Below are 24,908 nucleotides of genomic sequence, written 5' to 3'. Positions count from 1 at the left end.
TGTCCTCCTGGAGGGGTATGATGTGTTTGCCTCTCGTTCGTGGTTATATAAAAGCACCATATGGGCAAGTCCTGAACCTGACTTTCCTTGCTGCAGTTTTTATAATACTGAGCATGTATTCCTTTGGTAGCCCCCCCCCCCCCCATGCACTTAGAAATTAAATTAAAATGTTAATCTGTGTGTGTGTGTGTTTAGGGCCACATCTGTGGCATATGGAAGTTCCCAGGCTAGGGGTCAAATCGGAGCTGCAGCTGCCGGGCTACACCACAGCTCACGGCCACGCCAGATCCTTGACCCACTGATTGAGTCCAGGGACCAAACCTGCGTCCTCATGGATGCTAGTCAGATTCATTTCCGCTGAGCCATGATGGGAACTCCTGAACTGTTCATTGTTAAAGCTACACGTGCCTACTCGTTTTCCTACCCACTTGCTGACATCCTTAACACTTTGCACTGTAAAGCACGTGGCTGTGCCTTTTCATTTGATCTGCATAACCTCGTAAAGCAGATCTCGTCTGCAAAAGGGGGGTAGTGAAACCAAGATTATCGAATGTTTACCAGTTCTGGTTGTTTTCATAAGTATCAGCATATTTCATTCACAGGCCCTCCCGAGAGGCCCTCTGTTCGGCTGAGACGTGAGGGTGAGGCTGTGCCTCCAAGGCCTCCGTTCTGCTGCTGCCCGGAGTCCAGCCAGCCCGCCACCAGACTCTGGCTTTCTCACGTCTTCAGGAACACTTGACTATGAGCTGACATGTGTTTGCAAGCTGGGTTTTCAGTGCAGTTCTCTTTACTTACATCTTCTCTGGCTTTGTGCAGTGTTGGGTTCAGGCTGGTGGGAGGTGGGGAGCAAGGAGCAGAAGAGGAAGTGGGGCAGGAGTGGGCAGCAGACAGCTGGTGAGGAGGGGGCCAGACTGGTGGGAAACGAGTCCGCGTCGGGGCCCTTTCTGTCAGGACCCTGCTGAGGTGGTCGTGGGCAGAGCTGCAAAGTAGGATGTGAGACAGGGGTGGAGGCGATGACCGCAGGCAGGGCATTTTTCCAGCCTCAAGGTAGACCAGTTAGCCCAGTAGCTGGATGGTCTGCTCAGAGCCAGACTGTCTGTCCGAGTTTGGATCTGACTTCCTACTTATCGAGTTGTCAAAATTCTGTGGGCTTGTTTCCCTTTCTCTAAAATGTGTGTCTTATGAATAGTACCTCCTGTGACGTTTTGGCTGTAAGAATGAAATAAGTACGTCAGGGGTTTAGAACCGAGGCCCTCGGATGTCACCTGCTGTGAAGGTTCTCATCCTTTCACTTGTGGCTGCTGTGTGACCTCTGAGGACCCTGCTCTGGCTTGCATTGCACCCTTCCCTTCTCCAAGGGAGAATCCCTTTTTGAGGAATTGTTGTGTTTGAGAAGCTACAACTGGTGTGGGTAAGGCCCTGAGCTCAGAGTTTAAACCCTGTGTCTGTGGCTTGTCAGCTGTGTGATCTTGAGCCTCAGTTTTTGCATCCGTAAAACCGGGACAATAATAGTACTTGTTTCACCATCACAAGATGGTGAGGATTAAAGGGGTTACATGTGAAAGAAACTCTTCAGGGTGGAGTATACATTGGGCCGCCCATATCAAAGTGTCTCTGTGCTTTAAAGAAATCATACTCTGTTTCTTTTCTTTTTTTTGGCCATGCCTGCGGCACGAGGAAGTTTGCAGGCCAGGGATCAAACCCTCACCACACCAGTGACAGGGCTGTGTCCTAACTTCCAGGCCACCAGGGAACTCCTGTGTTCCATTTCTTAAGGAAGCAGCAGGCTAAGTTCACAAAGACATACTTAAAATGATCTTTCATCTTTCCATTTTGGGAAAAAATGAGAAACAAGGTAATTTATATTGGGAAAGAATTAGAAACAACCTATGTGCCCAACAGTACATCCATGTAGAAAATTTGTAGTAAAAATTTGAGAAAGATGTTTATGGACATTGACTCTTGAATAGAAAAAAAAAATTCAGGACATTTTTTTTTGTCTTTTTTGTCTTTGTTGTTGTTGTTGTTGCTATTTCTTGGGCCGCTCCCGCAGCATATGGAGGTTCCCAGGCTAGGGGTTGAATCGGAGCTGTAGCCACCGGCCTACGCCAGAGCCACAGCAACGCTGGATCCGAGCCGAGTCTGCAACCTACACCACAGCTCACGGCAACGCCGGATCGTTAACCCACTGAGCAAGGGCAGGGACCGAACCTGCAACCTCATGGTTCCTAGTCGGATTCGTTAACCACTGCGCCACGACGGGAACTCCAGGACATGTTAACTACACTTATTGTGGTGATCATTTTGCAGTATATACAAAAATCAGTGTGTTGTACACGTGAAACTAATATAATATTATGTGTCAGTTATACGTCAATAATGAAATCATTTACCTTAAAGGGAGATATTGGCTGAGTGGGTCTGTACTAGGTTTTTTGGTAGGAATCCCCACATATACTTTGTTTTGTCCACATAACAGCTCCTTGGGATGCTGTTTAAAACATGGGACTACCTGCATGACACCCCCCAGACAACGACTTGTGCGGCCTGGAAGAACATACTTGAAATCTTTCAGTGTTTCTATTTAGCAGCGAAATGTTTTCATTTTTGCTTATTCTGCCTTAAGGTGCATTAAAAAGAAAGACATCTCTGAGTTCCCTGATGGTTAGGAGCTGGTGTTCTCACTGCAGTGGCTTAGGTTTGATCCCTGGCCCTGGAACTTCTATGTGCCAAGGGCACGGCCAAAACAAACAAACCAACCCCAAACCAAGCCATCTTGGCTTAGGGACATTGACAGTAAAGTAAGGCAGCAGACTAAGGAAGAGCTAACCAGATTGGCGTGCCCAAAGTGAGGGAGGGGTTGATTAAAGCGAATCCCCTTTCGAGTTGGGGTATCAGCCTGGATTGGGGTATAGATTTGATGGGTAGGAATTCTTTAGCATGGTGTCAACTAGTACTTGCTGAGAAGCTTGGCCTAAACTGCAGTTTCCAAAAGCAAACCATTTAAAACCAGCAAATGCTTTATTTAAGCAGAACTTTCTGTGGAAGGCCGGGATGCAGATCAACCCATGCTGCCCTGTTACACTGGGGCCCATGGGGGCAAAGGGATATTTGCTTTTCAGGAAGATCCCCTGCCTGGTTCATCATTCAGCTGGGGGGCGGGGGGCGGGCAGCCCCCTTCTCCAGCCCCAGAGACTGATCTCGGGTAGCCTCGGTCCTCTGTGTGGAGATGTGTGTGGTAGGACCTTGCAGTGTCATGGCCGTTCCCTTGCCTTTGCCAGAGACTGACTTAGGAAGACAGTTTAGGAGGGAATGTTGTTGGAGGACTTTGGGGAGAGTCCCGATCCTTAACCCACTGAGCGAGGGCCAGGGATCGAACTCGAAAGCTCATGGTTCCTAGTCAGATTCGTTTCTGCTGCGCCAGGACAGGAACTCCCACTTTTTACCATTTCATCTGTGTCCACAAAGAGGCATCTCAAAATGCAGAAGTACTTCAATATCTTTTTTCTTCTTCTTGTGAAAAAACTTTCAGAAATGAAACTCGAGAAAGAATGGTGACCTGAGCACCCTAAGCCCTCATCTCCTGGATTTGGCCTCTGCTGACGTCCTTAAGGCTTTTGATAGCAGAGGCTGGTGTTGAAGCATTCTGGGGTTTTCTGGCTAAATAAAGAAAAAGGCTCTATTGCCGTCTCTGCCTTTTTCTGTTGTCAGATTTACGGCCCAGCTCCTTTTCAGCCCTCCTGCTGTTCTCCAAGTTTATGGAAGTGTGGGGAGTCAGGAGGCAGGCGAGAGAAAAGGGTGGAGAGTGAGCATCTTGCTTTTATCCACACACATGGTGCTCAGAGGATTCTGGGCAGAGACTCGGGTTCCCAGGGGTCCAGGGAAGGCAGCCCTTTTCCTCTAGCCCTTTGCCCCCAAGAGGATGAAGAGGCTGTGAGGGGCCCTTCCCTGCTGGGAACTGTTCCTAAAAGTCCACTTTGGGCAGAGAAGCAGGATTATAGCCGCAGAGCCAAGAGGGCCGAGGCCAGCTCTCCCACTCATTTCCGGCTCGCTGTTTAATTTGAAACCCTGGAACGGGTGTTTTAGTGAATTGGTTCATAAAAATGTTTTTTGCAGGATTCTGGAATCGAGGGCAGCACATTCTTCAGTACAGCATACATATCTAATTGCACTGTACATGAGAGCGAGCGAGAGTGTCGTGTGTATTTTTGGAGGTGGGTAAGGAGGTCGAGGGTGAATACAGTTCTTTTAAACTCTCTTCACAAGATGCAAACTGTTCCCCCCTTCGTATTTATGCAGAGCACGAACAAGGAAGGGTTGAGATCGGTGGCCCTCTGGGACCCAGGATCTTCTCACCCGGCCCTTCTGGGTGAGGCTGGGCCGCCTACTTGCCCTGGTCTCTTTCTGTTTGAATCACTTTGGAAACTAGTAGGTAGAAGCTGGAAATGGAGAAGTTGCCATTTAGAAGTTTATACAACATGTGCGAGAGAGAGAGAGAGTGAGAGAGAGAGAGAGAGAGAGAGAGAGTCACTTCCAAACTTATATCAACTGGGAGCTTTTGCCAGCCCTTCTTGGAAAAACAAAAAACAAAAAACCCGCTGGAATTAAGAGAAACCTCCCAGTCCTGCACAGCTCAGCCAGCCCTGCCCTGCGGTGTGTGAGCGCGGAGCATGGCTGCCCGCGTGGTTTTTGTTGCTTTTTCTTGGAATGCAGTCCTACGCAGGGAGCTTGGGCTGCCTCTCATTTTCCAGAACCTCTCTGTGTGACTTCTCCTAGGCACTGTTTCTTTTTTTCAGTTGGTATTTAGGGCTATGTGGGGCCTGTAACTCACCATTTGTGGCTCTGAGACTGCATACTGGGCCCCCGTCAGGGATGCTGAGCTCTCAGGTGCTGGAGCCCCTCAGGCCATGTGGAAGCTGCCCTGCAGCATTTCCCCCCCTCCACCTCCCCCAGGCCAGCAGCTGGCTGGTGACATGGTAACGTCACGCCCCGTGGCGACTACATCCTCCGTGTGAGCACGTGAGTGATGGCGAGCTCGCTTCCTCTGATGCTGCTTGAACCTGTCTCCTCGCTCAGATGTTCTTTGATGGGGTGTCTCACCTGCTGCCTTGGCTTCCCCCTCTTGCTCCTAGTCTGGTGTCTGAAGCAACACAGAGCAAGGCCCCCACCCCGCCTCCCCTCTCTCTGAGCACACATGGTCCTTCTCAGATCTGGAGATGGTTATCAGATCTCCTGTCTTGGTTGATTTTACCTAATTATTTTTCAGACATCTCCAGGTTAAATTAGTGCCCATTTTTCTTTTCTGTTGCGATGTCAGCTTGGCTAGAACTTTTTTTTTGGTTTAAGTTTGGCCATTTCTGGATGAAGGGATTCAGTTGAGATCCAAATGGTGCCATAAGGAGTAGTTCATTCATTCTTTTTAGTCTGGAATCTATTTTAATGAAGCCTGAGCATTCATTAGCGCTTCTGCACAGTCGCTTCTTCCTTAGTCCATGTTGATTTTATCACTAACAAAAACAAGAACAAATGCAACCCCACTCCAAACCCCTTAATCCTTTTTTTTTTTCTCTTACCCTTTTTCTTTCTTTCTTTTTTTCTTTTTTAACTAGTTCTTCTCAATGTGTACTTAGGTAGTTAATGGTTTTCTTTAAAAAAAAAAAAACAAAACTTTTTAAGTGTAAGTATTTACATTTGGTCTTGTTAAGGTTTCATCTTGTTGATTTGGACCTGTGTTGGCCTCTTGAGCCCAAAGGAAAAGACATACACCCACCCACCCACCCACCCACACACACTTGTGCAGTTCTTCTGCTAATTGGGAACGTTGAGTCCCAAATGACCATATGACTTAGTCTTCTCTTCCAAGATCTCATTTCATATGACAGGATAGAAATTTAAAAGGTAGAAGGAGCCCCGAGTAGACAAGTGTTTAGGAGAGAAATTATGAGTTGGTAAGAAATTTCCAAAAAATTCTGGAGGATTAAAAATGGATGAAGACGGTCAGTGATGAAGGAGGCATAGGAGAGGGTCCCCCACTCGGCTGTGGGCTTTCAGGAGGGCACGGATGAAAAGAGATGATTCTTCTCGGGAGTCAGGTGGGGGCTGGTGGATCCCAGGTCAGGATGCTGAGGAAGACATCCCAGAGGACTGCTGGTTGGCCTCGCTTGGTGCCTCACGAGGCCGTGGGGCTCTGAATGCCCACCACACAGGGTTGTTACGAGAGTTGGATAATGTGTGCAAAGCATGCAGCGTATTTCTGGGCCAGTGGTGAGAACTGCCAGGGTGTATGTGCCGGGGTTACCGCTGTTCTTACCGTCACTGCGTCTGCTGTGACAGGGGAGCAGTGTATCAGTTTGGGTCAGGATCAGCTCCGTGTCCGACAGCTCCGTGGCATCGACAGGATAGAAGTGGAGCCAGCAAGCTGGACGGTTACCTTTAGACTGCTTGTCAGGAGAGCAGTGGGCAGGCCAGGGCTGATGGGCTGGTTGCGTGGTCCCCAAGGCTGTGGCTCTTCTGTCTCCTGGTCTGAAATGACTGCTCCCCCTGCAAGGTCATGTTCAGGGAGGAGGAAGGAGTTGCAGTAGCATTTGGCTACCTCCCACCCCCTTAAGGTCACTTCCTGGAGGTTGTCCCCAAATCAATGTACATCTCATTTCCAGAACTGAGTCACGTCATTTCCAGAACTGAGTCACGTGATTGCAGCTCAGTAGAAAGATAGGCTGGGGAAGGAGTCAATTCTGCAGCCATGGGCCGGCCTAGGTGACTATTTCTTTTAAGGAGGAAGAGAAAAAACGGCTATTGGGATTGACAGCCAGCATCTTCTTCTTTGGCCCAACAAGCCTTTTACTTCTCGGTACCTTAGATCCCAAACTTCTGGAATATTAGAGCTGTTTCAGCTCTTTGGAACATAACGCAAAGGTCCATTGACGTATTAGCTTATCCATGGGTTGACTTACAAATAAGGATGTGTTAGATTAGACGTTACAGCAGCACAGAAGCTTGTAATATGGCTGAAATTCATTTAAGTTATCGCTGCTGAAAAAGTTCAGTTTGACGTTGCTTTTGGAATGATCTGCTGACAAGGAGAAAATTGGAAGTTGCCGAGAATGTCTCATGAGGCTGGTTTTCGTCCTACCTTGTCCTTGTGGCGTGGAGACCATTCACGCAGGTTGCTTTGGCAAGGAGAGGATGCTCACAGCATGTGGTGGTTGTCACTTCTTGTTATTTGATCTCTCCGCCAGGGAGCGTGCCCCCTCTTCACCATCACTCCTGGGAAAGCTGCATCTTAGATTTTGCACATTGTTCCCATCTGTTCGGAGGATAACCGTGGGGTCCATGACCCTGTTCCTAGAAATGAAATTTCTAGAGAGCCGGTTACTACAAAGTGTCGTCTTGCAGGATGATCTTTTTTTTTTTTTTTTTTTTTAAGTCTTCCTGACTATGTTTATTTCTCTTGACCCAAATACTTGAGATTTATTTTTAGTTGGAAAACCTCAGAGATGCCTAAAGGTTAATCTTCAGCTGTATTAACTATACATTAAAGCAAACAAAGACTTAATTTCAGCATCTCATACTTAACTTGCAGAGTACTTTCTTCACTTAGGAAATTTCTCAAGAACCTTAACACTTGGCAGCTGTTCATGTGACGTTTTCCATTACTGTAACTTTCTTGTTCAGTTCACTTTTTCCCTTATTCATTTTTAGGCTGCAAGGGAATTTCCACATTTCAGGGATTTGGTTATTATTCCTTCTTGCCCTTGGGGCAGCACATAGCTTTAAAACATGTAGGATTAACCATGTTAGGTTAGATTGGAGTAGGTTAAGTGGCTCAGATGGCCAGCTTTTTTTGGGGGAGGGGGGGCTCTCTTTAGGGCTGCACCCACAGCATATGGAGGTTGCCAAGCTAGGGGTCTAATCGGAGCTGTTGCTGCCGGCCTACACCACAGCCACAGCAACGCAGAATCCAAGCTGCATCTGCGACCTACATCACAGCTCATGGCAACGCCGAATCCTTAACCCACTGAGTGAGGCCAGGGATCGAACCCGCAACCTCATGGTTCCTAGTCGGATTTGTTTCTGCTCTGCCATGACGGGAACTCCTTGGCTGGCTTTTTAAAATATAGCAAAATGAGTAGATTCTGTTTCAGTTCCTGTTGTTTTCAAATTTGGACGTAACTTATACTAAACTCTCTTTAAAGCAAGTATTAGTGTATACCTTTGAAAGCTCTATTCGGATATATGTTGGATAAACCAAAATATTAAATAGTTAAGAAAAAAATGTTAGATATATATGAAACTAATGCTTTACTTCAGTTTCATGTCCATAGCTGGGTCAAGGAGTCAGGGAACCTGGGTCCTGCAGCTTGCTAGTGATGTGATTTGGGGCAGGTCTTTTAACTTTGTTTCACCACAAGCCAAGTAGGGCTAACATCCACCTTCACCAGCCTCACTGCAAGAATTTAATGTGATGCTGGCTGGGGAAGTGCTTTGAAAATGATTGAGGGTCAGAAAGTGTAAGGTCATATTATGGAAGAATCACAACCAAGACTAGAAGCAAAGCTTTAATTTGGTTAACACTAAATCTTTAAGGAAAGAGGAAAACAGAAAACTCACTGCTTTTCACTAAATACTGTTTTCAATATATTTACATTGAGGTCTGCTTTTATTTTTATTATTATTTTTTTTTTCTTTTTAGGACCACACCTGCAGCATATGGAAGTTCCCAGGCTAGGGGTCGAATCCACAGCAACACCAGATGTGAAACCGTATGTGTGACCTACACCACAGCTCACAGCCACGCCAGATCCTTAACCCACAGAGCAAGGCCAGGGGTCGAACCCCCATCCTTATGGATACTCGTCAGGTATCCACTGAGGTTACCACTGAGCCACAAACAAGAACTCCTGAAGTCTGCTTTTAAATGAATAATGAAAGCTAAATGCGTTGTTTCTTTGTGTTTTACCTTGAGCAAGAGAAAAATTGGCTCATTAGGATAATTGTTTTGTTGCTTCATTAGTCTGAATCGTAATATAGATTTTCTTATAAGTGATGATTGTTTTCATTTATTCCATAGAACTAGCAACATGTTATGATAATCTTAACTAGGTTCATTGGATTTTCTCTTACCAAAGGGCTTCTTCTACAAGCTCTTGACATATAGGGCATGTGAAAACTGGAATCCTTGACTCCATGCCTCTTTATCACTTTTACCCCGACAGCCTGCCTGTGTCAAGGATGGGTGTGTTGATTTGACTCTCAGCCTGTTTTCCAGAATGAGCAGCCTTGTGGAGCAGCACCAGAGGCGGGAGTTCCAGGGGGCCTGTGGGAGGAAAGGTTTGGCTTGGCGAGGTGTGCACTCCAGGCTATAGAGCCAGTGTTAGGGACCTTGGTGGGGGGATGAACACATGTATTTTTGTCCACGAAGAGTTGCAGTGTAATACCTGTCTGTAATGATCTCCAGAACTGTAATTTCATTCTTTAGTTATGACGTCAGTGCACACGTGTTTGTGTTATCGCTTCAATGAGAATTTGCTCGTTGGGTACTGAAGAGGAAAAGAAAAATGTTAAGTTCTAGATCTCAGTATTCAGCTTCTCATTCTATTTGGAAAATGAGTTTTAAGCCACATCTTTGGGGATGAGAGAGTACTGTACTTTTATTGCCAGGCTAGTGTGTCTTTTTTTTTTTTTTTTTCCCCTCTTTTTAGGGCCACGCCTGCAGCATATGGAAGTTCTTAGGCTAGGGGTCAGATTGGAGCTACATCCACTGGCCTGTGCCACAGCCACCTGGGATCCTACACCACAGCTCATGGCAACACCATATCCTTAACCTTCTGAGCGAGGCCAGGGATCGAACCTGCATCGTCATGGAGACGACTAGGATTTGTTTCTGCTGAGCCATGATGGGAACTCCAGGACTAGTATGTCTTATGCCACTAAAATGAGGTGGGCAAAAAAAATAATAAGGACTCCTTGTATCTTTTGCATTTTGTGTTGTATGACCATTACTCATTCAAAAACTCATACATACAGTTCTGGCAGTTCTAATATAAGTGCAGTTGGTTGGCAAATGGATTCTAATACTATGAAGGTTAAGAAATGGCATTATGGGGAAAAATAATGATTCAGAAAAAATGGGGGTACCTTAGAATCGGAATGGCCATAAAGATGCAAGAAGTACATAAGCAGCAGAGGACTTGAGAACAGGGAGGGCCATGAGATGGAAGGTGAGTGGGAGAGACCCCGCTTCTGCCAGGGCGCTGCTGGCTGGAGCAGAGGGCTTTTTTTGGCGTGGCACAACATCAGTCTCATGGATGTGGTGCCAGATTTGGATAGCTCAGATTCTAGCGTGAGGAATTAAAGCTTTTCCATGAAGCAGAGAGGATCCGAGAGAAAGTGATGTGGAAGATGACGGCAGAGAAACAACTTACGTAGAATTGGACCGTGAAGAAGAAAAACACAATTGCGAGGTGGTACTAATATTTAAATCCAAGCAAATGTTCCGAAAATGAAAGAAGACGTGAATCTATAAATTGGAAGAGCCTGTCAAGGACCTGGGAAAATTAACCCAAATAGATCAACGGGGAGCTAGATTCTAAAGAAAGCATTAGGCTTCAAAGAAAAGAAAAACAGTCCTCAGGGACTCCTTGCCAAGAGATTTGAGTTCTGTACCTGGGCAGCAAGGTTTCAACCGTTATCACATTTCTCAAAATTATACAAAAAACAAGGCCACAGCGCAATAGCATTTGCAGAAGATCTTAAAGTTGATGATCATCCTGGATTTACATCCAGACACACTGTCCTTCAAGTACCAGAGCTAGAGAAAACGGTTTTAATCGTACACCAGCTCAGGAGATTCTGCACCTTTGAGCCCTGGTTGAGGAATCTGTGGGAGAATGAACTTTTTTTTTTTTTTTTTGTCTTTTCCAGGACCGCACCTGCCACGCATGGAGGTTCCCAGGCTAGGGGTCTAATTGGAGCTGTAACCACCGGCCTACACCAGAGGCACAGCCATAGCCACGTGGGATCTGAGCCTCGTCTGCGACTTACACCACAGCTCATGGCAATGCTGGATCCTTAACCCACTGAGCAAGACCAGGGATCGAACCCGCAACCTCATGGTTCCTAGTGGGATTCATTAACCAGTGAGCCATGAGGGGAACTCTGTGAATGAACTCGATTTAACCAAGAATGAGTGCGGAAGCTTCAGCAAGAGTGTGGAGGGTAAGCACTTCCTATTTTGTTTGATCTGAGACGAAAATGGAGGAAGAGCCAAGAATGGGGAGTAAAACCTCCCCTGTAGCCATCACTGGAAGCTCTTGGAGGTTGTTTTCTGTCTCCGAGTGGGCTCCTTAGAAGCAGATGCTAAGGCCGAGTTGGGTGTGCAGGGTATTTGTGAAGGCTTAGCGCCTGTGGAAGGGAGGGGGCCGAGGCAGGCTGGGGCTCAGGGAGCAGGCAGCTGTCTCGCAGGTCAGCATAGCCTTGGCTGCCACCCCTGGGAGCCCGGGCGTGTTTCTGGCCATCAGAGCTGTCCATCAGAGCTGGGATGCTTGAGCTCTTGCACCCTGTCTCCAGCAGTCACTGGGTGTGACACCCCTTGGAAGGTGTGGTTTTGGGTGGGCGGCCGAGGCAGGCCCTGCAGCAGCTGACTGCTGGTGGACATCTCCCCCCCCTCACCCCAGCTCCCTGGTTGCACAGCTCCACACCTACCACCCACTTTCTTTAGTGGAAGACTCTGGTCAAAGTGGCACTTTAGAAAGATGTGTTTCTTGGGAGTTCCCGTTGTGGCACAGTGGAAGCGAATCCACTGGGAACCATGAGGTTGCGGGTTCGATCCCTGACCTCACTTAGTGGGTTGAGGATCTGGCGTTGCTGTGAGCTGTGGTGTAGGTCGAAGATGCGGCTCCGATCCTACGTTGCTGTGGCTGTGGCGTAGGCCAGCAGCTACAGCTCCGATTAGACCCCTGGCCCAGAAACTTCCATGGGCTGAGGGTGTGCCCTAAAAAGACCAAAAAAAGGAAGATGTGTTTCTTCTCATTGCTGTGGACCCCCTCGAGTTCTCTTGCCATTTCCCACAATCTTTTGACTCATCCTCTCTGTGTTTGGATAGCTCTCTAGATTGTGAAGCCCTTTTTTTTTTTCTTTTTAGGGCCGCACCTGCAGCCCATGGAAGTTCCCAGGCTGGGGTTGAATCAGAGCTGCACCTACTAGCCTACACCACCGCCACAGCAAAGCCAGATCCAAGCCGAGTCTTCGACCTACACCACAGCTCACAGCAACACCGGATCCTTAACCCACTGAGTGAGGCCAGGGATTGAACCCCCGTTCTCATGGATACTAGTCAGATTCATTACCTCTGAGCCACAACAGGAACTCCGATTGTGATATCCTTAGTTTCCTCCAAGAATACACACCCCAACCCCCCAAATATAAGCACCCCTCTAGTTTTATCACCAGCTCTCTCATTGGGTGCAGATGTGTGATATCAGTGCTGCCAGTGTGAATGCGAGCCCCTAACAGGACTTGGATTTGGGAGGGAGGTGTGGAAAAACAGGTAAGGCTTGAAAGAACTGATGTGGCCGGTGGTGTGTCGCTTCAGAGGCAGCTTTCTGGTCACAGAGTGGGATGCTTTGGTGCTGCTGGCTGTCCTCTCCCAGCTTCGTTCTGTAATGTGACACAGTCTGGATCCAGGACTGGTAACAACCTGCTCCCCTGCTGTAGTAAATGCCTGTAAAGCATGTAGAATGGATTCCATGACCGGGAACAAAGAACCTGACACATGCATGGAGTGACCTGCGGGGGATGCAGCCTGGGGGGCAGGGAGATCGGCTGAAAGCCAGCAAGCTGGTGAGGGCCTGACCTAGGATGCACTCAGTCAGACACAGGGGTGGATTTAAGGAGAGAATGAAGGAAGGGATGGATCCCATGTAATGATGGTTAGAATGAGGAGTTGGGTGCAAAAAGGCAGACAGCATCAAGCATTACCTCTGGGGGGTGGATCTGGCTGGGACGGGGATGTTTGTGCGTAACAGGGAGGCAGCCATGCTCTTCAGGGGGTGTGCCCTTTGCTCATCGTATTTTTGTGATTTTTAAAAAAAGATAGCTTGGAGGTTTGAGCCAGGAGGATTAGAAAAATGGTCATGTCCAAATATCAAATGTTGGTATGTGTGTTATACCTGTGTTTGAACATGGTATTAGTATTATTTTTTAACCAGAGAACTCACAGATAAGTCAAATGCGAGAAGGCAGTGAGGGCTGGAATCATACAGTTAGGAAACTACGTAAATGTTCTGTTTGACTTGTAAGTTCAGAACTGGTAATGTGCGGTTCCTGAGTTTTCTTCTGTGTGCTAAGTGATGTGCTATGTTCGGTAAATGTTTTCTCATTTCCTGCTTTCTTCTCACCTCTGTGTTGTAGAGGTCATCCACTAAATAGATTCCCAGCATGTATTGATCAAAGATGTATCTCTTAGGTTCCCATCAAAGGTGGATATGATTGAATGTTTGCTCTAATGGCCTCTCTCCCACTCTTTTTCTCTTTTTTTTTGTGGTCGCCCCTGCAGCATGCAGAAGTTCCTGGGCCAGGGATCGAACCTTTGCCACAGCTGTAATCAGAGTCACCTTGGTGACGCCAGATCCTTAACCTGCCGAGCCACCAGGGAACTCCCTAATGGCTTTTTAAAAATAACTTAAGAAGATGGTACATTTTATCTGTATAGAACTCTGTCACTGTAATGCTTTTTTAAATTAGTAATGGTTTTTATAATTCCATCATAAAATTAAAGTACTTTAACCTTGGGTTTAGCTGTAAATCAGGGGTATGGATGGCCCTTCCATAGTAACAAAAAATTTTAATATTTAGGTATTAATTAGTTTAGTGGTTCTCAATCTCACCTGGGGAATTAAAAAAAAAATGCTGATGCCACTGGCCCTACCCTAAAGTAATTGAATTGGAATAAGGGCAGCCAGAGTTGAAATTGCTGCATCGCGATACTTTTGTAGACCTGCGGTGCTTTTGGTGCCCTTGTTTTGATCTTGCTCACTGGAATATGATCTGTCAGGAAAAGGATGCTCATTTGAAGGCGGCTACATTTCCTTTCTTTCTTTCTTTTTACGGCTACACCCGTGGCATATGGAAGTTCCTGGGCTAGGGGTCTAGTCAAACCTGCAGCTGAGGCCTACGCCACAGTCACAGCAACACTGGATCCTTAACCCACTGAGCGGGGCCAGGGATCAAACCTGCATCCTCATGGAGACAGTGTCGGGTTCTTAACGTGCTGAGCCACCATGGGAACTCCTAAATTTTCATTTTAACCTGAAGTATCTGATGACGTGAAAGGATACGAAAACACTCACATTATTATTTTGATACCCGACCCTTGTTTATCAAAGAATACACGTATGAAATAGGCCAAATTGGAATCAGATTTTGGTTGATTTTTTAATCCGTTTTTTGAGGGGGGCATGCCAGTGGCATGCAGGGATTCCAATGCCATAAATCAACCTGAGCCACAGCAGTGATCCTTAACCCCTCAAGCTACCAGGGAACTCCTGACACCTAGGGGGTTTTTTTGTTTGTTGGGTTTTGTTTTTTGTTTTGCTTTTCAGGCCTGCACCTACAGGATATGGAAGTTCCCAGGCTAGGGGTTGAATCAGAGCTATAGCTGCTGGCCTACACTGCAGCCACAGCAACGCTAGATCTGAGCCATGTCTGAGACCTACACCACAGCTCACAGCAATGCTGGATCCTTAACTCACTGAGGGAGGCCAGGGATCAAACCTGCGTCCTCATGGATACTAGTTGGATTCGTTTCCTCTGTGCCAGGACGGGAACTCTGACCTCCAACCCCTATGATTTAGGAGCAGTTAACTTCAGATTCTCAGATCTTGAGTGTAATTAGTCCTGACATTGACATGTCTGCATGCTCTCCTGTTAGAATGACCCCCCTCTAAAGGGAGGCACCTTTCACCTCCCCCTCATCGGAGTGCCAGGCAAAGGGATAATTATAGACCCAGCGAGGCCGCTGAGAGAGTGACGGCTCTAAGCACTGGGTAAAGGGATCCATTTCCCATTCTTTCCTTGCGGTGAAATTGAAAGAAGACTCAATTGAGTGGTGAGCTGAGAGATGATTAAATATTACACCCATGGATGCATATTTTTACTCTTTGCTAGAAAAATCTTCCATTTCCATTGGCCTATGTATGTGAGCACATCTTCTCTGTGCCTGTATTTCTAAGAACTAAAGGTAATCATAGATTTCATGTGGCATCTTGTCGTCTAGTCATAAGTAATAATGTCCTACAGTGAATGAAGCAGTGGGAGGGAAAGTTCCATCCATGTCATTAAGATACTCATTTCCAGGAACATTTTACCTAGAGAGAATAACTCATAATGTTTCTTTGGTCAGTTTTGTCCTTACAATGCTAATTATATTTAATCTCAGTTTAGAAGAAACTTTCGGAGTTCCCTTCGTGGTTCAGTGGTTAACAGACTTGACCAGGACCCATGAGGACTCGGGTTCCATCCCTGGCCTTGCTCAGTGGGTTAAGGATCCGGCGTTGCCATGAGCTGTGGTGTAGGTCGAAGACAGGGCTTGAATCCCGAGTTGCTGTGGTTTAGGCGACCCCTAGCCTGGGAACTTCCGTATGCCGTGGGTATGGCCCTAAAAAGCAAAAACAAACAAACAAACAAACAAACAAAAAAACACAACGGCTTTTTTGTTCTTTTTTGGCACATAGTTCCTGGACCAGGGATCAGATCTGAGCCATAGGTGGGACTTACACCGCAGCTGTGGCAACACCAGACCCTTAACCCACTTTGCCAGGCTGGGGATCTAACCTGCATCCCAGAGCTTCAGAGTTGCCCCTGATCCTGTTGTGCAATGGGAACTCCAGAAACTTTCTTTTTTTGGCTGTGCCTGTGGCATCTGGAAGTCCCTGGGCCAGGGGTTGAACCTGTGCCACAGCAGTGACCTGAGCTGCTGCAGTGACCGAGCCAGATTCTTAACCAGCTGTGTTGCAAGGGAACCCCTCAGATTAGAGATTTTTGAACATTAACTTAAAAATGTGTGGAGTACATAGTTTCCCCAGATCTTTTTGAGATTATGCAAACAAAATGGGAAGGCCTGTCATGAGGGCAAGGATGATGAGGAAGACAGGGTCTGTCTTTATTTTTCCTTACTTAAAATACCTGGAAAGATGATAGAATCGAGAGTTCCCCTGTGGCTCAGTGGCATTGCCACTACTGTAGTGTGGATTTGATCCCTCGCCCAGGAAACTTCCATATGCTGCAAGGGTGGCCAAAAAAATCAAAAGTAATTAAAATATATATCTAAATTAAAAAAAAATTTAAAGATGATAGAATTAGAATATTTTTATGGCTGCACCCATGGCACATGGAAGTTTCCAGGCCAGGGGTTGAAGCTGAGCTGCCTATGGCAGTGCCCGATCCTTTAACCCGCTGCCCCAGGCTGGGACTCGAACCTGCACCTCCGCAGTGACCTGATCCGCTGCAGTCGGATTCTTAACCCACTGCGCCACAGCAGGAACTCTAGAATTGGATATTTTCAAGCCTCTCAACAATGTCTCAACCCAAAAGGATCATTGCCAAGTTTTATTACGGTGTCCAAAAAGTCCATGATCTTTTTTTCCCCAAGATCACTTAACTTTTCCAGACTCGTTCTCCTACGAGCCTTTGTCGATAACATTCCTCACATCTCCTTGTCTTCTGCCTTCCTCCTGCTCTGAGAATCCCTTCCACTTTATTTATTTATTTTTAATTTTTTTCATTATTATTATTATTAAAGGTAGTTGATTTACAGTCTTTCGTCAAGTTCTGTTGTACAAATAAACTGCCCCAATCACACACATCTCCTTTTGCTGTGCACTAGGATCCCATAGCCCCTTCACTCCGGATATGACAGTTTCCATCCCCAGAACCCCCCCCCCCCCGAAATGCCCGGCCCTCCCGCCCCCTCCCCTAAATCCCTGCCGTTTTAGATAGGCCTTATCAGTAGATGATGGAGAGGGTCCCGCTCAGGTGTGCCTTTATCTTCTGCTTTTCATTTTCATCTGCTGACCTTAGTTCTTAGGGAGTTTAGAGAGATGGGCCCTGCGTGAAGACGTCATCGGAGCCCTGGGGAAAAGTCTGGACGCTCTGTGGTGCCCAGCCTGCTCCTTGCCAGCTCGCTCTTTGGCCGTCTGAGTTTACAGAAGCTTTTGGTCCTGGGAGGGGGCGTTGGTGGTCGCCTTCCTTGTTGCCTCTGCCTGAGCAGGCTGGGTACTCCCTGGAGCCAGCTGGGAGACTGGACTGGGAAAAGTTTATTGCTGTTGCTTCTGGGCCTTGACGGGGTGGTCCCTCCTCCACTTGACCATTTCTGAGTCGATCATTTTGAGAAGATAGAATCCTCAAACTGTGCTCATCAAATGAGTAAACTGAAGATTGCAAAAGGGCAGAAGGCGTGCCTTTTTCTCACATGTCATATTGGGAAACCCGAGTCGGTATTCTTGTTCTCTTACTGAGTCCCTGCCTTCCAGGGAACTGTCATAACATAAAAATAGGTAATACATGCGGTATTTGTAAACATAGCTTCCCACTTCATATTGGCTTCTGTTCTGTTCCCCCCATTTCCCATCTGGGCGGGGGCTCGTGTCTTCGTGTTGGCATTCGAAGAAGAAAAAATTGACTCCGATGATATATTTGATGCTTCAGAAGAGGGTGATTTAAATGTCAAAACGTTAAGGCCTGTCCTTATGGAAATTAATATGGCCCTTCCCTTAAATATTTTCGCATCGCACAAATTACCTCTATGTCATGTGCTAGTGTCTGTCGAGAATTATGTTAAAAATTCTCAACCTTTGACTCATTTTTTTGTTCCTCCTGAGATTTAGGGCATAGTTGGGTTTATAACAATTCATGAATTGTAGAACACTTATTTTCATAACCTAGTTTTAATTTTTAAGCTATAAAGACCCAGATGAGTCTGTCTGTCTCTCTTTTTTCTTACTATTGTGGATTTTTTCCTTCTTTCTTTCTTTTCTTTTTTTAGAGGCACACCTGCAGGATATGGAGGTTCCCAGGCTAGGGGGTGAATCCGAGCTGCAGCTGCCGGCCTACACCACAGCCACAGCAACACCAGATCTGAGCTTGGTCTGCGACCTACACCACACCACAGCTCATGGCAACACCAAATCCTTAACCCACTGAATGAGGCCATGGATTGAACCTGTGTCCTCATGGGTGCTAGTTGGGTTCGTTACCGCTAAGCCACAATGGAAACTCCCAGATACTCTTTAAAAGCCTTACAAATGGTATCTTGATTTCATCCTTCGCAACAACTCCGAGCTAGATACCATGAAGAGGGGTACCGCTGCGATTCCCATTTTATAACAGGACACTGAAGCTAAAGTTAGTACTCACTCAAACTTGTCCAGCTGGTAATTTTTAATACCCGTTGTTACATTTTTTTTTCTTAGAAAACACTGTAAATATAAAGAAAATAAAGTCACCATAAGAAATGGAAACAACTAGAGTGTTTGTTTTTTAAAACAGCTTCCCCGAGGTCTAATCCACAGTGCACCCAGTCGCACATACACGCCCTTGTTCAGGTGGACAGTTGAGTGGTTTTGAATATATTAGCGGTTGTGTAGTCATCACCACTGTCTAACTTTGGAATATTTTTTCCCCCAAATAGAAACCTCACACCTGTTCACGGTCACTTCGCATTCCTCCTCTCCAGGCTCTGACAACCACGGATCTACTTTCCGTGTCTGTAGACTTGTCTGTTCTGAGTATTTCAGGTAAATGGGCTCTTGCGATAACTGGTCAGTCTTTTGTGACTTGCTTCTTTCACTCAGGGTCCTGTTTTCAGGATCTGCCACATTGTAGCATTTACCAGTCCTTCTTGCTTTCATTCTGCCCAGCCCCGTGCCTTGGTATATGAACTACTGCAGTCTCTCTCTCTGTCCCTTCATCATCCGTGGATGTACATTTGGGATGTTTCTAATTTGGGGCTGATACAGAGAAGGCTGCTGTGAGCATTGATGTATATATAGGTTTTTGTGTGGACATACGTTTTTAATTCCGTTTGGTATATATTGAAGAGCGGATTTGCTGGTTCCTATGGTAACTCTCTGTGACACATTTTGAGGACCTGCTCGGCCCTTTTCCCCAAAGCACCTGCACCATTCTACATTCTTACCAGCGGTGAGCGAGGGTTCAGATCCCTCTCCCTCCTCACCAGCACTTATTCGCTGACTTTCTAATGATAGCTCTGCTAGTGGCTATGAAGTGCTATTTCACTGTGGTTTGGGTTTGCATTTCTCTGACGACAAGTCATGTTGAGCATCTTTTCACGGGTTCTTGGCCATTTGTATATGTTCTTTGGAGAAATGTCTGTTGTTCAAGTCCTTGACCCATTTTGTCAGTTGGATTAACCGTATCTCGACTGTTGCGTAGTGTAAGGTTTTAATGTGTCCTGCCAGAACTCTTTTCTCTTAGTAAAGTGTATTATTTTCACTATATATTTTTAAATGGGATTATTTGATGCATATAATGTTGTAACTTGATTTTCCCCCTCTTTTCTAGTTTTGTTGAGATGTAATTGACAGATAGCCCTGTATGTGTTTAAGTTGGGCAGCGTAATGTTTTGACTTACACGTATTATGAAATGATTATTGCAGTGAATTGAGTTAGCATCTGTCCTAGAGATACAATAAGAAGAAAACACAAAAAAATGAAAAAAATTTTTTCCTTGTCATGAGAACTTTTAGGATTGACTCCCTTAGTGGCTCTCCTGGGTGTCACACAGCAGGGTTAGCTCCACGCACCAGGTTGCACATCACATCCCTTGGGCTTAGGGCTCTCATAACCGGAAGCTTGTGTCTTTTGACCATCTTCCTCTAGTCCCCCTTCTGTCATCCCCATATCTAATCTTTTTTCTATGAGTTTGTTTTTGGATTCTACATATAAGTGATCTCATGCCGTATGTGTCTTTCTCTCTGACTTATTTCCCTGAGTGTAGTGCCCTCAAGGTTCATGTATGTTGTTGCAAATGGCAGGATTTCCTCATTTTTTATGGCTGAGTAATATTCCATTGTACGCAGCACATCTTTATCCATTCATCTGTCCATGGACACCTATGCTGTTTCCACCTCTTGGCTACTATAATAAATAGTGCTATGAACAAGGGGGTGCAGATATCTTTTTGAGTTAGCATGGCTTGATTTTTAAACTTAATATATATAGACTGTCACTTCTGATGACTGCTTCATATTTTATATAAATGTTCCATAATTTAAAGTCTAATATTTTATATGTGGGATTTATTTATTTATTTTTTTCAGTACCAATAAGTCTTTATTCGTTGAACTTTCCCAGGGAAAAGAAGGGAAGGGGTAAGGGTCAGCATGTGTGTTACAAAATGATGGTAAAATAGGAAAGGAAGTACCTGGCACAGCAAAGTCAACCATCAAATAAACACTCCCCAGATGGGGTCACCAAAGCCCAAGAGGGCTCAGTCTCCTGCAGTTCAGGAATGAAGAGAAGGGATGAGGCAAAGAACAGACAGGTACATGTTTTCCTTCCTTCCCTCCCGCCCCATAAATTCAAGATTTCACACAAAGCTTTGGTTTCTAGCAGTAAACATGGAGTTACATTCGTCCGTCTCCTGTTAAACAATCTTGTGGCCACTTTGACATAAGTTTCTTGCACCTGCATAAAAGTTCCTGAGTGACTTGGATATACATTCATCTTTCCTTTCTTGGTCTCCCAACCCCACTTTCTACATGGAAGGCCCCCATATTATTTTTCTCTACCCTAGGATTAGAGATTGAAATAAGTTTTAATCTATCCAAAAGTAGCAGTCTGTTTGGCATGAACCACATCAAGGAATGGTCTTGACTCAGGAGACTGGGAACAAGGGATGGAGAGGTCTTAGCTTCTTAGGATTTTTGCACAAATCATTTAAGAATTGCAGACACCCCACAAATTAATGGATAGGTGTACAGGCTATTGGGGGGGAGATCTAGTTTTGAGGACAGAAGTTCTTGTTTAAAATAGGAAATAGGGGAAGGGGGAACAAAAGAAAGTGTGGTTCAAGACCCCCACTTCAAGAAGAGAGGCCCCCAAGCTTATGTTTCAGATCTTTTTGCCTGGTGCAGAACCTTTTGTCAAAGATGCTTTGGCTACTTTTCTCAATATAAAAAGAAGTTTGTAAACAATAAAACCCCAAAAGAACATGGAGAAGACCAACATATTATATTTACACAAACTAGGCCACCTAGCAATCACCAAATCAGCTACTTGTGAAGTCCTACGAAGCCCAGACAAATACAGTAACTAAAGGGGGGCAGCAGTTGGGGGAGACAAGAACCCAGGCTAAGACACACATCACCCAATGCGTTCTATTGCATTTGCCCTGTTACAACACAGTGAGGTAGGTTTGCAGTGATCTCACAGCATGTAAACGAAACCCCCTTTTCTCCTTTAGCTACTATGACATTCATCACTGCTGCAGCAGGGCAGGACACTGGCTCTGGGAACCACAAAGAAACCATTGCTGATGGTCCCTCTGGAAGCCAAGGAGGAAAAGCCCAGAATTGTTCAAGGTTTAAGGATTTTGTCCTTGGTTCATATATCCATCCCTGGGCAGCTCAAGATGGGTACAGAGGCATCATTCTTAAAACCTATCCTTACCAACTCGCCTTTTTTGCAAACACATACACCCTGTTGAGCGTGGTAGGCCTAGCCCAATCCAGTGAAGGATGGATCTGGTAGTTAAAACAAGTCCTGTGCCACAGGGTTAGAGGTCTGGAACAGGAATCCCTTATCACATAAGATGACCTTCACCTAATCTTGGCTTTCCCCCTCTGCCCCTTCTGCCTGGCCCAGCCTCTCCCAGCTGTTGTGCACCACCTTTCCTTGTTCAGACCAATTTCTAATCTTTCAGTAGAAGGAGACCAAGTCATAGATAGGGCAACCCAGTTAAAACCTAGCCTCCCATGAATCATTGAAGATGGAGGGGTTTCGAGAGGACACTATGGCAGAAAAGCCAGCTCTAATTGGCAAAAATGAGGTAGTTCAGTAGGCTATACACTCCACATAGTTGTTCTCTCTGGTGAGACAGCAACAAAAAGTATTCCTGCTGTGTGGACCCGGAGCTGCTGCCGACTTATCCCTGAGATTGCTCACATTACCTGAGAACACAGTGCAGGAATGAGGGCCTTAGATTAAAATACACAAAAATACAAAACCAGAATATTTATATTACGAAAAAAAAAAGTTAAAATGCACAAGATACGTCATTCGCACACAGCTAGTGCAGTTGGCATCCTGGAGAAAGTGGAACCCAAGGTACAGTCAGCCATGGGAGCAAATAAATAAAACTGTATTGGCCCGGAATACGGTGGGAGTGAGCTTAGAAGCAGCAGGTCTGCAGCTGTTCCCTCAGCCATCCTTTTGCTTGTCATCACAACCCACTCCTTGGGACAGTTCTCAGCACCCTATCCCAAGAGGGGGTTATGAGGAGACAAGGAGTGGGAACCCCTGCCTTACCCCTGAGATATTCCTTCCCACAGAATGGAGTGGCTTGTGGGTTAGGTTTATCAATCTGGTCTCATGCTAAATCTTTTCACTCTGGCATGGGAAATATTATTCCCTATCCTTCTTTAAGTGTCAGTTTCACTATCCGGGCCACTTTCAAAAGCTGGAGATGCCGGGGGTGGAGACGTAGATAAAGCATGCAGGGAAGGTTACCCCCCAGAGCCCTCAGGTGCATTTGGATAGAGCCTGATTGGAGTTCCTTTGCTTCACCCCCTCCCCCCACCAAGAGGGAAGAAGGGGTGATGCTATGGACCCCGGCCTGAGATAGATGGCAGTGCCAGCTGCCCCCTACCCGCCCTGTCCCCACTTCCTCCACTCTGCCGATTGATGCCTGTTCCTCAAAACTTCCTGATCACAAAAGGATAGCCCCCACCCACCGCGGCTCAGTTCTGAGCCTCTGGGAGCATGGCAGGGCTATGGATCTCTTCTTCTTCTTCCTGAAAGTAGGCTGGCTTTCCCTGTGAGCTGGGAGCTTGCTGGGCCTTCAGTGGACACGCAGCCACCATATAGTTGATGCTCTGGCCGAAGTGGCACTTCTTGGGCTGGGGTGGCAGTTTGCATTCCTTGGCATGATGGTCTAGACCTCCACAGTTGTAGCACCTGTCTCCCTTGGATCTGCGTTTCTGCATATTCTTCCCCTTGGGCCGTCTCTCGCTCCCAATGTAGAACACCCCACCAGGGCCAGTGACTCGGATAGATTCCAAGCCCTTAGCAGACTTCTTAAAGGTGAACTCCACAGCCTCACCCTCCTTCAGGCTCCGGAAGCCCTCCATGCGCAGCTTACTCTGGTGCACAAAGACGTCCACTGGGGGGCCGAGCGCGACCCCGGCGCGGGCGGTCATGAACAGGAAGCCGAACCCCATGCGCACGTTGAACCATTTACAGATGCTGGCACCGTGGAGCAGCTGCGGCTCCTCGGCTGCTCGGGCCGCGTCCTCCGGCGCCTCCTCTGGCGCCTTGGCGCAGCCACCTGCAAACTGCTGGTTTGACACAGAGCCCATGGTAGTCGGCTGAGCCCGCGGCCCCGGGCCCCTGGTCGGGCGGCTGCTGGCCCCAGAGAAGTCCGGAGGCAAAGGCCGGGATTTATTTAAAAGACCACACTGCATCTACATTTTGGAACAATCATTTCTTTCTTTCTTTCTTTTTTGCTTTTTAGGGCCTCATGTGCGGCACATGGAAGTTCCCAGGTTAGGGGTCACATTGGGGCTGCAGCTGCCAGCCTACATCACAGCCAGAGCAACGTGGAAGCCACGTCTGCGACCTACACCACAGCTCACGGCAACACCGGTCCTTACCCCACTGAGCGAAGCCAGGGATTGAACCCAGAACCCACATCTTCACGGATACTACTCCGATTCATTTCCACTGTGCCACAACAGGAACTCCTATCTTTTTTTTTAATGGCTGCGCCTGTGGCGTATTAAGTTCCCCAGGCTAGGGATTGAACTCAAGCCACAGCAGTGACCCAAGCCATTGCAGTGACATTGCCAGATTCTTAACCCACTGTGCTATAGGAGAACTGTGAACAATCATTTCTTTAGGGTGCATAACTGGAACGGGAATTGCTGGGTCAACAAGTGGGCATGGGCAGCGAGACTTTGCGAAATAGTCCCCAAATTGCCCTCCTGAATGGGGGTTCTGGTTTCTATTCTCAGGCAAGTGTTTTAGGATTGCTAGTTTGCCCACAAACTTCCCAGCACAGAGTATCAGTATTTTGTAAATTTTTGCAACTTTATTCGAAGAGACCCCAATTTATGTCATATCCTTTTCGTTTTCATCCATTTATTAAGGAAAGTGGTCCAAGTCCTCTCTGTTATGTCCTCCCACTGGGCTGATTTCCTGAGCCTGGAGCTTTCCTTCTCTGCCTCCTCCAGCTTGTGTCCACCGTCATCTAGAAGGCAGTTCCTACCCCTCCGCCCCCACGCACAGACCCATCCTCCATTGCACCCATCCTTTCCAAGGCCCTGTGAGGCCGCCTAGGAATGTGTTCCCTTGCTTATGGTTTTGTTTTTTTATTATATTTTCAAAAATGAAATATATTGTGTATTTTTTCCCTTAAACAACACCCTTCTGCCCGCACCCCCACCCCTCCACCCAAAGCCGTGTCAAGGCCCGCAGAACTGGATCTGCCCCTGCCTGGGACATGTTCAGTGTCCAGTACAAAGCGTAATTGAATGGGGCCCCATGAGGTGCAGGGCTCATTAGCTTTTGCAGCAGTTCGTTGAGGAATCTTTTTCTTCCTCAGAGGCTTGGTTCCTAATAGGCTCATGAAAATACGGTTGCAGTGAGGTAACACGCTACAAAGGTTTCTAACA

General features: G+C 46.6%; 2 protein-coding genes across 5 annotated transcripts in view; one reads left to right on the top strand and one right to left on the bottom strand.

The window, feature by feature from the left end:
* Positions 1-24,908, top strand: part of TMEM131L (transmembrane 131 like) — a 181,588-nt gene that overhangs the window by 29,751 nt on the left and 126,929 nt on the right. The window lies entirely within an intron of this gene.
* Positions 22,977-23,594, bottom strand: LOC125137769 (protein lin-28 homolog A-like). Its single transcript, XM_047798814.1, has one exon. The coding sequence runs from the start codon at positions 23,592-23,594 to the stop codon at positions 22,977-22,979; it is 618 nt and encodes a 205-aa protein (XP_047654770.1).

Source organism: Phacochoerus africanus, chromosome 10 (genome assembly GCF_016906955.1).
Source record: "Phacochoerus africanus isolate WHEZ1 chromosome 10, ROS_Pafr_v1, whole genome shotgun sequence".
Classification (NCBI taxonomy): Eukaryota; Metazoa; Chordata; class Mammalia; order Artiodactyla; family Suidae; genus Phacochoerus; species Phacochoerus africanus.
The sequence above is the reverse complement of the archived record's forward strand: the minus strand, read 5'-3'. Positions and strand labels throughout refer to the sequence as shown.

Coding starts and splice junctions, on each gene's coding strand:
- LOC125137769 (XM_047798814.1), bottom strand. CDS start 23,594: ATGGGCTCTGTGTCAAACCAGCAGTTTGCAGGTGGCTGCGCCAAGGCG.